At 42.1% G+C, this 14,685-nt stretch overlaps 1 protein-coding gene across 2 annotated transcripts in view; it reads left to right on the top strand.

The window, feature by feature from the left end:
• The window catches only part of LOC137357056 (pleckstrin homology domain-containing family A member 2-like), a 120,140-nt gene that overhangs the window by 28,648 nt on the left and 76,807 nt on the right, over positions 1 to 14,685 (top strand). For both annotated transcript variants that reach the window (XM_068023033.1, XM_068023032.1), the window contains exon 2: positions 1,070 to 1,233. In XM_068023033.1, the coding sequence (XP_067879134.1) occupies positions 1,081 to 1,233 (153 nt within the window). In that variant the 5' untranslated portion in view covers positions 1,070 to 1,080. The remainder of the gene's footprint in view (positions 1 to 1,069; positions 1,234 to 14,685) is intronic.

Raw genomic sequence — 14,685 nt, 5'->3', positions numbered from 1 at the left:
ACACTTGACACCATCAATTCCTCTCAGCCAGGTTGTCACCAGCCCCATTGGAATAGTTACTGCTACTGCATTACTGTTTGAGACGGGCAAACTCAGATTGTGTTGAGACTTTGACCCAGTGTTTCAAAACGAAATTGGTAGATTTTTGTTCGGTAAGGGTTACAGAACCAAAGTCAAGTTGAGATACAGATCAGCCATGATCTCATTGAATGGTGAAATAAGCTCGAGGAACTGAATGGCCTACTCCTGCTCCAATTTTCCAGTGCAACATTGTTTGAATGCTGCAAGGGAACAAGAAAACAAAGTGCAATTGCAAGTTAAAAATGCAATGAAATGGGAATGATGGGCAATAGTCACAGGGTACCTGAGAGTTAAAGGGGGGAGGACATGGCAAGGACAGAAGTGAGTATCGTTCGCTGTTCATTATAACTAAATCAGTTAACAGAATGACTGCAACAATGAGAACCTCCCATTATAATTCTTTGAATAATCTTCAAACAATTCCACTACATGTTCACTGTTTTTCCTATTTATTTATTTTATTTTTTTAGAAATACAGCACTGAAACAGGCCCTTCGGCCCACCGAGTCTGTGCCGCCCAACAACCACCCATTTATACTCACCCTACACCAATCCCATATTCCCTACCATCTACCTACACTAGGGGCAATTTACAACGGTCAATTTACCTATCACCTGCAAGTCTTTGGCTGTGGGAGGAAACCGGAGCACCCAGTGAAAACCCACACAGACACAGGGAGAACTTGCAAACTCCGCAAGTTCAAGAGAGGAGTACAGTTATTTCTGGAGCAGCAAGAATTGGCCAAGACAGGGTCAGCCAGGCAAAATTATATGAGGGACAGGTTACTTGAAGTCTGAATAATGTCAACAAAATCAAATGAGATACATAAAATCATTTCTGATGCACTATTGTAAAGAATTGTTTGCAACATGGTAAGGTATAATGTGTTTTAAAAGTATTGTTATTCATATGAAGAATTCTTTCCATTTATCCAACAGTGAAAGACAATAATAGATGTTTTAACGCCTGGTATTATTTCCTCCTCAGTGTGATGATTAATGAGATTGGAAATGCCGTATGTGGATCGATACAGTCGTGTTTGTGGGTTCCTGGATATTGAGGAGATTGAAGGCAGTGGGAAATTTCTACGACGGTACTTCATTTTGGACACATCGGACAATGCGCTCTTGTGGTACATGGACAACCCACAGGTTTGTTTTCCATGACATTATTGTTTGTGGTGTGTCCTTTTATATAAGGTGCTGCAGTAATGTTTTAGTAAACAATGTGTCAGAATATTGGAAGCATTTTTTATATTATGGTTACCTCCAACTTGGTGCACAATAACTTACTTAGATAGGTCAACAACCAAAAGCCCTGAGCTGCTGCATTCTGAATGTTATTCATTGAAAACACTCACTCAGAGATTGAGGGGAAAGATCAGCAAAAATTTCAGTATGCACAAGGCTGTTGGAGCTTTGCCACAAGGATTGATTGAGGCAGACCATTGCATCTTTTGATGATCGGTATAGAAGGAGGCCATTCAACCCTTCTAGCCTGTTCCACCATTCAGTGAGATCATGGCTGATCTGGATCCATCCACCAAATTTGGCTGCAAAACCTTCAATTCCCTTGACTAGCAAAAAATCTATGGATTGCAGATTTAAAATTATTAATTGATCTGGCAGCTACTGCCTTTTGTGGGAGAGAGTTTTGCACTTGTACCACGCTTTGCATGAAGTGTTTTCTAATTTCTCTTCTGAATTTAAGGCACTGATTTTAAGGTTATGTCCTCTTGTCCGAGACTGCACCACCAGAGGAAAGGTTTCAATCTACCCTATTAATTCCTTTCAAAATCCTAAAAACCTGTCAAATCACTCTTTAACCATCTGTGTTCCAGGGAATACAAGCCTAATGTTGTTACAGGGAAAGAAAGAAATCTTTGAAGCAAATTGTTGTGTGGAGAGCGCGGGACAGTGGGATTAGTTTGGGATTGCTCTACATAATGTAACAAATGGTCTTCTTCCATGCTGTAATATTCTTAAGACTATGCAGCTGAGGCTCAGTTATCTTTCCAAGTGATTTTGTTGACATTATTCAGACTTCATGTAACCTGTCCCTCATATAATTTTGCCTGGCTGACCCTGTCTTGGCCTATTCTTGCTGCTCCAGAAATAACTGTACTCCTCTTTTGCTTGTCTTCCTTAATGCATTCATTACAAAAAGTTGAGGCCTTTAAGCTACAGTGTAAAGAATATTCAGTTGAGCAAAATTATTAAATCTAGTTCTTAGAGTCACCTACAGGTCAAAAGTTTGGAAGTGACAAGTACATATTCTCACAGGGCGGCTTTTCAAAGCCATTGTCGATTTTCATTTTATAAATCTGCCAGTGCTTTGGTATCTCTTTATTTCCATGCTGGGAAGCCAAATATCATTTGGGCACTTTAGTGATCAATCCCTCGAATTGTTTGGCAATTATTTTCTTATTTGGCATAATGTAACAGTCTTCATTTCCATCTCACAATAAATTAATTTGCTCCAGAAATTATGAGTGCTTGATTTTCTAGCATCTGCAATGCATTTCCCACATGGCTGCTGCAAATCCAGCCGTTATTCTCGAAAATGCCTGATGTTTTGATGTGTCCAAGTGATTTCACATATGAATAAAATGCAGTTGATTAATAAGATATGTGACATCATCTCATCTGGATGCTTTTAGGGTCCAAGGAATAACCATGTGTATTTCAGATTACCAAACCAATTGTAGATTCATTATTTCTTTACAGCCCAACAAGTGCTGTTGGAGGTTATTATATATCCACGCAGCAACAACGTATCTTTCAATTTCTGGCATCATTGCACAAATGGCTTGTCCAGTCAAAAGAAAACAAAAATAACTAGCATTTATATAGTGCCTTTGATGTTTCAAAGGAACATTTATCAAACAAGATCAACCTGACAGCTGACTGAGCCCAAATCCACTCCATCACCAAGACTACCTACTTTTACCTCCCGAACATCACCTGACTCCACCCCTGCCTCAGCTCATCTGCTTCTGAAACCCTCACCCATGCCCTTATTACCTCTAAACTTGACTATTCCAATGCTCTCCTGGCCGACCTCCCATCTTCCACCCTCCATAAACTTCAGCTCATCCAAAACTCTGCTGCCCATATCTTAACTCCTACCATTCCCGTTCACACTTCATCCCTGTGCTCGCTGATCAACAATGGCTCCCAGGCATGCAACAACCTCAATTTTAAAATTCATCCTTGTCTTCAAATCCATCCATGGCCTTGTCTCTCCCTACCTCTGCAATCTCCTCCAGCCTTACAACCCTTTCAGATCTCTGCATTCCTTCAATTCTGGCTTCTTGAACACCCCTGATTTTAATCACTGCACCATTGTACTGCTGCAGCTGTACCTTCAGCTGCCTCGGCCCAAAACGTTGGGACTTCCTCTCCGATTCTCTCTGCCTTTCTCTCATCTTTTAAGATGCTCTATGATTCCTAAAAATATACATCTGTGACCACGATTTTGGTCATATGTCCTGATTTCTTCTATGGCTCGATGTCAAAAAAGTTTCAAAAATGTTTTTGTTAATTTATATCACTCTTGTTAAGCACTTCGAGATGTCTGTTTTACTACATTAATTGCTGTATATAAATATCGGTAGTTGCTTTCGTCATTCTGTTTTAAAGAGAACAAACCAGTTTTCCTCTCCCTCTGTTGGTGAAATCACCCACAATATAAATAGAGTAGTTTTGTAGCTGGAACTAATTCACAATGTGTCGAGACACATTCCACATACAAATTTGAAGATAAAAAACCTGTAATTGGAATAAGATTAGATGGTTTCAACTCACTTCCTTAGGGTGAAAAAACCCCCACAAAACGGGTCAAGGTACAACACAAATTGGCAGCCCCTCTTAAACTGCTGTAGAAATGACAATGTTACACAGGTATGATCTTCTGATACTGGGTTCGAACATGCTGTTGGGAAGAATAAAAATACTTTTACCTTGCACTTGACCTAATACGAGGTGAAAATAAGGAGAAACTCTTCTATTTCCCAGAACTGATATCGCTCATTTCAATAAGCACAAAATAAATGGTGACAGCAGAACCTCCAATTTGTTCTTTCATCCTTGTTATCTTCTGTGGTGGAGCTTCTTTTATCATTTTTCACACAGAATGTGTCCACATTTATAGTGTATGCTTCATGCCACTAAAGTGTCTCGGGCAAGTACAGCACAGGTAAAATTTGTTCAATTTCTATCTCTAAACTAGGTTCTCGAAAGCTGGGTGATTGTCACACCAGAAACACCTGGGCCCCTCCTCATTGAAATAAAGCAATACCATGTGTCAGAAGCCAAGTTTGTGTGGTCAGAACCTTGTCTGCCACTTATTTCAGTTGTCTGGCAACAGATAGTGCACACATTCAGAGCTAATATGACTTTCCTTAACGTCATCTTTATCTCAAAGTAACATCAGTAGCAATGTCAAATTGGACGTCTTCTTTTTCAGTCGCTTCAATTTACCTTCCTTTCCCAGTCTCCTGAAGATAATACCTACCTCAGTGAGATAGATGCAACAAGAACTTGACTTTAATGGAGACAAAAATATTACAAAGACCTTCATAACGGTACAATTGTTTTTAATGGCCAAAGGAAGAGATACTAGGAGAGGGGAAGAGAGGGGAATTCCCAACAACTGGCAAAAATGCAGGGCAGGCTAAGATGGGTTTAGTGTGCATATGTGTGAACACACAGAGCATGGTAAATAAGATTAGTGAGCTGCAGGCAGAAGTAGCCATATGAGATTATGATAGCAGTATTGGAGACCTGGCTCAAACACGGCGAGGAATAGGTATTGAGTATTCCTAGCTATAATATATTCAGGAAAGAAAGACAGGGAAGGAAAAAAGGTGATGTTGATAAAATATACTAGTTAAGCACAAGAAGGGGATAATATACTTGAGAGTTCAAAGACACAATCTATTTGGTTAGAATTAAAGAACAACAGAGGAGCTATTACATTGTTGGGTGTATACTGTAGGTCACCAAATAGTGGGAAGGAGATAGAGCTTCAAATTTACAGGCAAATTGCAGAAAGATGCAAGAACTTTATTGAAAATGGGGACTTCAATTATCCTAATAAGTAACAATGCAAAGAGCAAAAAGGGAGGGGAATTCCTGAAATGTGTACAAGACAACTTACTTCATTGTGTTTCCAGCCCAAAAAAAGAAGGGAGCAGTTGTGAGGAATGAAATGTGTTTCAATGGGAGAGCTTTTGGGAAACCAATCACAATATCAGTAGGTTTAGAGAGGTTATGGAAAAGGAATATCCAATGTGAAAATACTGAACTGGAGGAAGGCTAATTTCAGTGAGTTGAGCAGAAATCTGGCCCAGGTGGTTTGGAATCATAGATTGACAGGTAAAACAGCAATGGGAGGCCATCAAGGAAGGGAAGGTTCGGGTACAGACTAGGGCGGCACAGTGGCGCAGTGGTTAGCACCGCAGCCTCACAGCTCCAGCGACCCGGGTTCAATTCTGGGTACTGCCTGTGTGGAGTTTGCAAGTTCTCCCTGTGTATGCGTGGGTTTCCTCTGGGTGCTCCGGTTTCCTCCCACAGCCAAAAGACTTGCAGGTTGGTAGGTAAATTGCCCCTAGTATAGGTAGGTGGTAGGGAAATATAGGGACAGGTGGGGATGTGGTAGGAATATGGAATTAGTGTAGGATTAGTATAAATGGGTGGTTGATGGTCGGCACAGACTCGGTAGGCCAAAGGGCCTGTTTCAGTGCTGTATCTCTAAACTAAACTGGACACATTCCTACAAGAGGGAATGGAAGGGCATCCAAAGCTAGAATGCCCTGGATGACTAAGGATATACAGATTGAAATGAAACAGTAAAAGGAGGCTTCTGGTAAATGTTAGGTTTGAAAACAAAGCTGAATACAGAAAGTACAGAGGAGAACTGAATAAGAAAATAAGAGGGACAAAGAGACTGTATGAGAATAGATTAGTGGATAAACATATAAATAATAAAAAAGGTAGTTAAAGGAAAGATGGGGTTGATTGGGAACCAAAAAGATCAACTTGTGGAGGCAGAGGTCATGGCCAGGGTATTAAATGAGTATTTGTAGCTATCTTTGCTAAAGAGGATGCTGTTAATGAAAGTAAAGGAGGAGGAAGTAGATAAATTGGACAGAATAAAAATATAAAAAGAGAACGTAATTAAAAGGTTGGCAGCAATCAAAGTAAAAAAGTAATCCAGTCCGATGGGAAGCTTCCGAAGTAACTAACAAAAGTAAGGGTGGAAATTGCAGAGGCTTTGGCCACAATCTTCCAATGCTCCTTGGATATGGGAATGGTGCAAGAGCACTGGAGGATTGCAGATGTTACCCCTTGTTCATGTAGGGGAGAGAGATAAACCTGGCAATTCCAGCCTTATATCAGTGGTGTGGGAACTTTTGGAGATAAAAATCAGGGACAAAATTCATTGGCAGTAGGAAAAGTATGGGTTAATAAATGGATTCAGCATGAATTTGTTAAAGGCAAATCATGTTCGATTAACTTGATTGAGTTCTTCAATGAACTAGAGGAGAGAATTAATGTGGGTAGTGCAGTTATTGTGTATATGGACTTTCGAAAGGGGTTTGTTAGAATACCACATAAGAGACTTGTAGTAAAATTAAAGCCCATGGGATTGAAGTGGCAGTGACTGTGTGTGGGTACGAAATTGGCTGAGGGACAGAAAGCAGAGGGGAGTCGTGAATGGTTGTTTTTCAGACTGGGGGGAGCGGGTTGAATATACAGTGATGTGCCTCAGGGACCATTGCTCTTTTTGATGTATATTAATGACCTCTATTTGGATATACAGGGCATAATTTCAAGTTTACAGATGACATGAAACTTAGAAGTGTAGCAACAGTGAGGAGGTCATTATCAGACCTCAGGAGGATATCCACAGGATAGTGAAATGGGGAGACACAGCAGATAAACTTTCACACACAGAAGCATGAAGTGATTCATTTTGGTAGGAAGAATGAGGAGAGACAATATTAACTACATGGGACAATTTTAAAGGGGATGCAGGAACAAAGATGCTTGCTGATGTATGCACACAAGTCTTTGAAGCTGAGAGGGCTGTTAGAAAGATATATGAAAGTCTTGGCTTCATAAATAGAGGCATAGAGTACAAAAACAAGAAAGTTATGCGAAAGCTTTATAAAACACTAAGTTCGGCCCCAACTGGAGAATTGTCTCCAATATTTTCAAAAGTTACATGCCCCAAAAGTGTAACCCATCACAAAGAGCATCTATTATGAATAACAGATTGCTAACATTTGGGGCGTATGTTATTCTTTTAGCCTATATCTGTGCGTATTGTCCTACTCCATATTTTAACTGTCCATTTCTCCAACTCCTACCAGAAGACAGCTTCATGGTTACAATGTTTTTAATTTTATTATTCCTGCTCAATATCCAATGGGAACTACCTGTGATCCCTCCACTGTGAAATCATGCAGTGTTGGCCTGGAAGTCTCACATTTTAAGTCTCATCCCAAGCATGTGCAAGATTTCAAATCATTGAAAACACTGGGAAATCTCAAAGAGCCAGGCTTTGCTTAAAAATTCAGATTCTGTAACAAAATGGGCAAATTGGCATCTCCGGTATGTTCTGGCCAAGTGGGGAAATTCTGGCCAAGTGGGGAAATTTTCACCAAGAAGGCCTGAATCGTTTTATATTTATAGCAACAATAATTTGATCCACACCAGGAACCAATTATGGTAAGTGAAGTACTCCAGATGTCTTCTGTACGGACAGAAAGCAGAGCAGCTTTCAGTAAGAAAAGTTGAAGTGAAGGCAGGGAACCAGACAAAATGAGGAGGGACCAAAACCCTTCTGCCTTCATTTTGCATTAACAAATACCATTGGAGAACAATGCCACAAACTGGCATTATGGCATTTTGCAGCAATAAGAACAGCTTCCAAGCCAACATAGAACATGTGTATGTACGAACATCACAACTGAGAGTAAGTTGCCCATTGTTAGCCACATGACATATCTGACTCATTGGGAATCCAGATGTAGCCAATTGCACTTCTGATTGGTAAATAAACAATGCGAAATAGACACGGTCATTCAGCATGTGATCTCAATAGTCATATTCACACAGTGTATGCATGTGAATTTTAAGCGTTTGTGCGTTTGTTGGTAAAATCGAAGTTTGCAAGTATTTTTGATGATTGCAAGTGGTTTATGTCCATGATTACCAATTGATGGTAGATGCTTTTTAAGTAAATACACACATACATATTGCAGGGATAGTAGTATTCAAGTTATGTTACTGGCCTAACAATCCAAAGGTTTGGACTAAAGATCCAGAGGCATGAGTAAAAATCCCACCATGGCAGCGAGGAATATAAATTGAACTTAAAAAATCTAGAATAAAAAGTTAGCATCAGTAATGAAACTATTGGATTGTCGCAAAAAATCCATCAGGTTACTAATGTCCTTTTAGGGAACAAATTTGCTGTCCTTACCCAGTCTGGTCTCTGTGACTCCAGACCCACAGCAATGTGGTTGACTCTTAACTGCCCTCCAACAGGGCCTAGCAAGTGACTCAGTTGTATTCAAGAGGGCAGCTCACCACCACTTTCTCAAGGGCAATTTGTGGTGGGTAATAAATGCCGACAATGCCCACATCCTGTGAAAAAACACATGAAGGACATTTACACTATCTTACCTGTTTCTGGCAATGGCGGCAATCACCTTGTACAAAAGGTAGGTACTGCAGAGAATTATTGGGCTCAGAGTGGGCTCCTGCACTCATTTCAAACACCATCGGTTGTCACAGAGGAATTTCCGAGATACTCCCACCCCCCCTCAAATTGGCTTGAGTTTTTATCTGGTTTCTCGCCTTTCCCAGGGGATCAAAATGGGTTTGGGAGGGGTGGAGAGGGCAATGCGCTAATTGTGCGGGCCAGGCTGACAGGACCAGAAAGTCTTTCTATGTTCATCTCTGTCTGTTGTATGTAAAGCGTTTTTCACTGAAATTAGTGTATGTGACTAAAATATTGACATATCTATAGCGAAACAGCAATTGCTGTTGGACAGCACTCAGTTATTGGGCGAAAACCTGATCTCAGGTTTCAAACGTGCAGACCCTTGGAAAACACATTTATTTGTTCTCGGAACATGGATGCTGCTGGCAGAACCCAGTTTATCATTCATCTCCAGTTGCCCTGAGAAGGTGGTGGTGGGCCTTTCTCTTGAACAGTTGCAGTCCTTGTGGTGTTCCCACAATACTACAACAGCATGTATTTGTATCGTGCTTTTAATGCAGTAAAATGTCGCCAAGGTGACAAAAAGGAGAACCTGGGGAGCTTGAGCAAACAGTTAGATTTTAAAGGAGGGCAGTATTAAAGGAGGTAGAGAGGCGTAAGATTTCAGGAGGGAATTACAGAGCTTGGGGCCTCAGCAGCTGAAGACACAGCCACCAAGACCGGATGATTAAAATCGAGGATGCTCAGGACAGATTAGATCAGCGCAGATATCGCAGAGGGTTATAGAGGAGATCACAGAGAAAAGGAGCATTGAAGCCATGGTGGGATTTGAAAACTAGGAGCCAACCTCTGTCAGCGAGCACAGGTGTCATGAAGACCCCCACCTGCCAAGAATGAGGCATATTAATTTCATCATATGAACATTAATTTTAAACTGTTGCTGGAGTGAAGAAATAACTTGTTTAAAGAGATCACCAGACATTTGGCTGGAGGACATTCGCATACTAAGAGATGGTGCTTGTGGAGACAAAGCAACTACTCCCAGGTCCAATTAACTCAAATGGATTTAGATCACCGGACATTGAAGGTGTAGAAAGCTCACACTCCACACTCCAGTGTCTGCTAAGATGGAGAATCCACAAACGCAGGAGTGGTTAAACCAGCTGGTCACATGACTAACCTGCTGGCCCAGGCTTTTTTTGAACTACATACAGGACAGTTTGAAGACAGACCGCAGATTACAACTGAATCTGTAACAAGATAGCCTCTCTCCTGGCTGACACTCTCTTGCTTTCCCTCAAATCTCCGGACCCAGTGAAGTCGCTTAAACCTCGAGAGAAAAGACTCCTGCAGCGAAACAAGTTAAAGCGTGCACTGGGCCCCAACGAGCAGCAAGACTTACCGGCAATGAAAGGCTCCACATTGAACTCAAAGGACTGTAATTACACCCAGCTATTGCCTCAAACTTTTCCCTTTTACTCTTTCTCCTTTTTCCGTCTCTTTTTGCGTGTGTGTTTCTTGCGAATGCATGCTAGCGTGGTCGCATCGCGTATTCGTAGTTGTTAATCGGATTAGAGTTTAAGATAAATAAACTTCCAGCTTTCTTGTGTAAATTTAAGAAAACCTGTCTAGTTGATTTATTTGCCTTACAATTGGAAAGCGGTGGACAAGGATTCACTGAGGGGGAGCTAAAACACAGTGTTTTTAAAAATAAAATCCTGTTCCGGTTAAACCAGGCAAAGGCTGAGAGGGAACCCCTGGACCCCTTTGTCACCTGGTTGTAACAACAGGTGTGATGAGTGAATGTGACTTGGTGCAAGTTAGGAGATGGGCAGCAGAATTGAGCTGATGGGCAGAATATTCTAGGATAGTAACCCAGCAACAATTAAGGAATGGTGATATATGTCCAAGTCAGGATGCTGTGGCCCTTGGAGATAATGGTGTTGCCATGATATTGCTGTGCTTTTCAGTGGCAGAGGTGATGGGGCTGGGATGTGCCACCAAAGAAAGATTGATGGTCTTTGAACCTACAATCTTAATATTCTGGTTACACTTTTGTTCAGAACAGTAATTTATTTCTCTTCCTTTTGATGATCCTCCTACACCAGCCACAAGCAAGTGTGCAACACTGATAGAGGTGATTGGTCTCCGATAATCTCTCTCCCCATTCCTCACTGTGGATAGTTATTAGAAGGTAATTTGACACCTCCCCACTGATGATGAAGCTTCCTTGAGGAGTGTGATGTGAATCTGTTTAGGCCTTTGGCTGCATTGTTCTCAAGACATTTTCTTGATAAGTCCCCATAAAACACCAAACATCCCTCATGAACAAAAAAACCCGAAAACCAGTGATTTACTTCATTTTCTGTTTGTGGGATTTTGCTGTGCACAAACTCAGTGCTGGGTAAGTCTATGCAGCAATAGTGACTGCACTTCCAAAATAATTCACTGACTATGAAGCACTTTGAGACAGCTTGAGGATGTGACCAGTTGCCATATACGTGTAAGCTCTTTCCTTTGGCCTCCTTATCTCGAGAGACAATGGATACGCGCCTGGAGGTATGTAAAATAGTCTTTGAAAGGTAATATTATTTGTTTCAAGGATTACCTTTTGGGAGAGCTTTTACACACCAGGGCTCTCAGTGCCTTATTATTGCAGTAATGGGAGCGAATGTTGGGAACTCGCTGATCATCATTTACAAGCGTTGTGGCTGGTTTCAAAATGACACTGCTCACCCCAACTCTCAGCTGGCAAAGGGGTGAGGAACGATCACAAATAGGAGTTTAAAAAGCAAAGGTAAATCCAGAAAAGGTCAAAAGATGTTGATCGGTGTGATATTGAAAGCTTTTATTTTCTGAAGTGGGAGTCCATGAAATCAGAAAATGTCTTTTGTGACAGCTGTGGCTCATTGGGTAGCAATCCTGCTTCTGAATCAGAGGATATGGTGACAAGAATCAAGACTGACACCCCAGTGCAGTACTGAGGGACATTAACATGAATGGACAGAAGGTTGTGTGCAGCCATGTTAACCTCCACCTCTGAATTCCTGATCGGAGTTCTCTGTGTGTGAGATTATGGGCAGAATACAGTAATTCATTAAACCGACCCCTGGGTGTGTTGCTCAGTGAGAGGCCAGTCTATTGACTAATCATCAGCACTGTGCTAATGTGATGACACTTGTGAAATTATATATCTTCTGATGTAATAACTGCATCCTTTCCATCTTACCCAACATTTTACACCGTAGTGCGGCAGTACTTAGTATTTTGTTTAGACCTGTAACACTTCACTTCCAAACGGATCTGAGTCTCTGTTAATGGCAATTTGCATGGAATTAAGTTGTTTTCCCACGCTCCTGCATCGCCCCTTCCATTCTCCCCCACCATTTTTCCCCCTGCCCATCACCACCACTGCCCCTCTCCTGAAGGCACTGAAAATTTCCACAGCCTCTCAGTAACTTGCCCAACTGACCATTCTTAATTTGAGTCCAGTGAGTGTAGACACAGTCTTTGGCTCAAGAAGGCATCACGGCAAAGTCCATCCCCACTCACCAGGAGATAGAAATTTTCCTTGGGCGGTATCTCAAAACAGGCAATAGCAAATCGCTAAACATTTACTATTTGCTGGGAAAGAAAAGCAGGCTACCAAGACAGATTTTACCCTCCCCTCATGTCTGGACACACACACATACCGATGCACATAAATGGGGACACAAATGCAGTCACACATGCATGATCACACACACTGACACAATCACATTGATGCACTGACGTGCACAGGTAAGGACACACACACCCAGATGGATGCACGTGCACTATCCAATGTGTTACTGTATTGTGATTAACAAACCCTGGCTGACTTGCCCTCCCACACATCATGTGTGCTGAGGCCATTGCAGTGCCTCTAGCTAACTCATCATAGCACAGTGATCGAACTTGGAACATAGTTGATCTGTGTGACTCAGATGGTCCACTTACCCAGAGAATGAACTATCGACAGTGAATTACAGGCAGCAATTCAGTCAAACTATTCCAATTGTACAAACTGAGATCTGCTTAGGAATCACAAGGTGAGCCTTGTGATAAAATAACTGTTTTCAATGCATTTCTTGCTATATTAGGTGTCAGCTGTGGCTCAGTGGGTAACACTGTTACCCCGAGTCAGAAGGTTGTGATTTCCATTCCAGAGGGAGTTCTCATTTTATAAATAATCACAATTCAAGGCACATGTTTGAGACTCCTTTAACTGGCGGCATTACAGAAAAGGCGTTAAGAGATGGTGAAGGAGAACAAGGGTGCAATCAAGGACAGGGGCAGAGGCTCTGGGCAGATGTGCATCCTTCACTGGCAATAAGACTTTAGATGTTCCAGCCTTCGCCTTCAATGAATGTGTTACGACACTGTCCCTCAACATCCATTGGAACCCATGCCTTTTATCCTGGGAAAAGAGGGACTCAGTTGCAACATTCCTGAATCAGAAGATCCCTGACATTCATGGCATTCTGCCAAAACCCTTACTTCTCAGACCTTGCCCAGTCATCTGCTTGTGCAGCTGGAGCACTTCGCTATTCGCCATCCTCCCACTCTGCCTCCACTTCCTCCTCCTCTCTCATCTCCTGCTCTTCCTCCGATGAGCTATCTGGTTTCAGGGCCTCCCCATCCTCAAGGTCCTCCCCTCTCTGGACAGCCATCTTATGGAGGGTCAGCAGACCACCATAATGACTGAGACCCTTGGAGGGCACCACTCACCTGGTTCAGGCACCAAGAACGCATATTCAGTTGCCCAATGGCTCGCTCAATGGTGATACCGGTCAGCAGATGGCTTTCGTTGTAGCATTTCTGTGCCTCTGTTTGGAGCTCTTATGGAGGGGTGAGTAGCCATATCTTCAAGGGATATCCCTTGTCCCCAAGGATTCATCCATGAAGTTCGGAGGGGGAATGAAGATCTGAGGCAGACTGGAGGATGAAGGAGTCATGGCAGCTGCCAGGAAAGTGAGCACAATTAGGAGAAGCTCTTTTTGTGGTCATAGACTAGCTGAACATTGAGACAATGAAAGCCTGTCATGCTAGGCCCCCACCTGCCAAGAATGAGGCATATCAATTTTGTCATGAACATTGATTTTTAACTGTTGTTGGAGCGAGGAAATGACTTGTAAAACAGATCAACCGTGGCTGGAAAAAAGCATTTACATACTAACAGACATCAAAAGTGAGGAAGCGCATTCCAGGGCCTGCTAAGGGGGATACAATCCACAAGGGCCAGGACTGGTTAGACCAGCTGGTCACATGACTGCCTGGTTGTTCTAGGGTTTTCTTTTGAACTGGCCAAAGAGAGTTTGAAGGCAGAGTGTCTGTTTGCTCCTGGACTGAGAAGATCTCTCTCCTATCTCCTCCCATCTCTTTCTCACAAGCCTCTGAATCCACATGAACCCCAAGAGAGACAAGTCTCCTACAGCGAACAAGGTTTAAGAAGAATACTGGGCCCCAACGAAAAGCAAGATCTACCTACAATCAAGGACTCTACTGTGAGCTTGAAGAACCGTAACAACAACTCTTCAGATATTGCCTCAAACTTTTCCACTTTATTTTTCTTCTGCTCTTTTCTGTCTCTATTTGCATGTGTGTATCGCGTATGCATGCTAGCATGGGGCGCGGTGTGTATCTGTAGGCATTAACCGAATTGGAGTTTAAGTTGAATAAATTTCAACTTTTCTTCTTTCAATCTAAGAAAGCCTGTTTGTGTTGGTTTCTTTGCCTTATAATTGGAAAGCGGCGAACAAGGATTCACCAAGGGGAAGTTCAAAACACGGTGTGTTTAAAATTAACCAGGTGAAGGCTGAAAGGGAACCCTAGACCTCTTTCTCACC

Source organism: Heterodontus francisci, chromosome 47 (genome assembly GCF_036365525.1).
Source record: "Heterodontus francisci isolate sHetFra1 chromosome 47, sHetFra1.hap1, whole genome shotgun sequence".
Lineage (NCBI taxonomy): Eukaryota > Metazoa > Chordata > Chondrichthyes > Heterodontiformes > Heterodontidae > Heterodontus > Heterodontus francisci.
The sequence above is the reverse complement of the archived record's forward strand: the minus strand, read 5'-3'. Positions and strand labels throughout refer to the sequence as shown.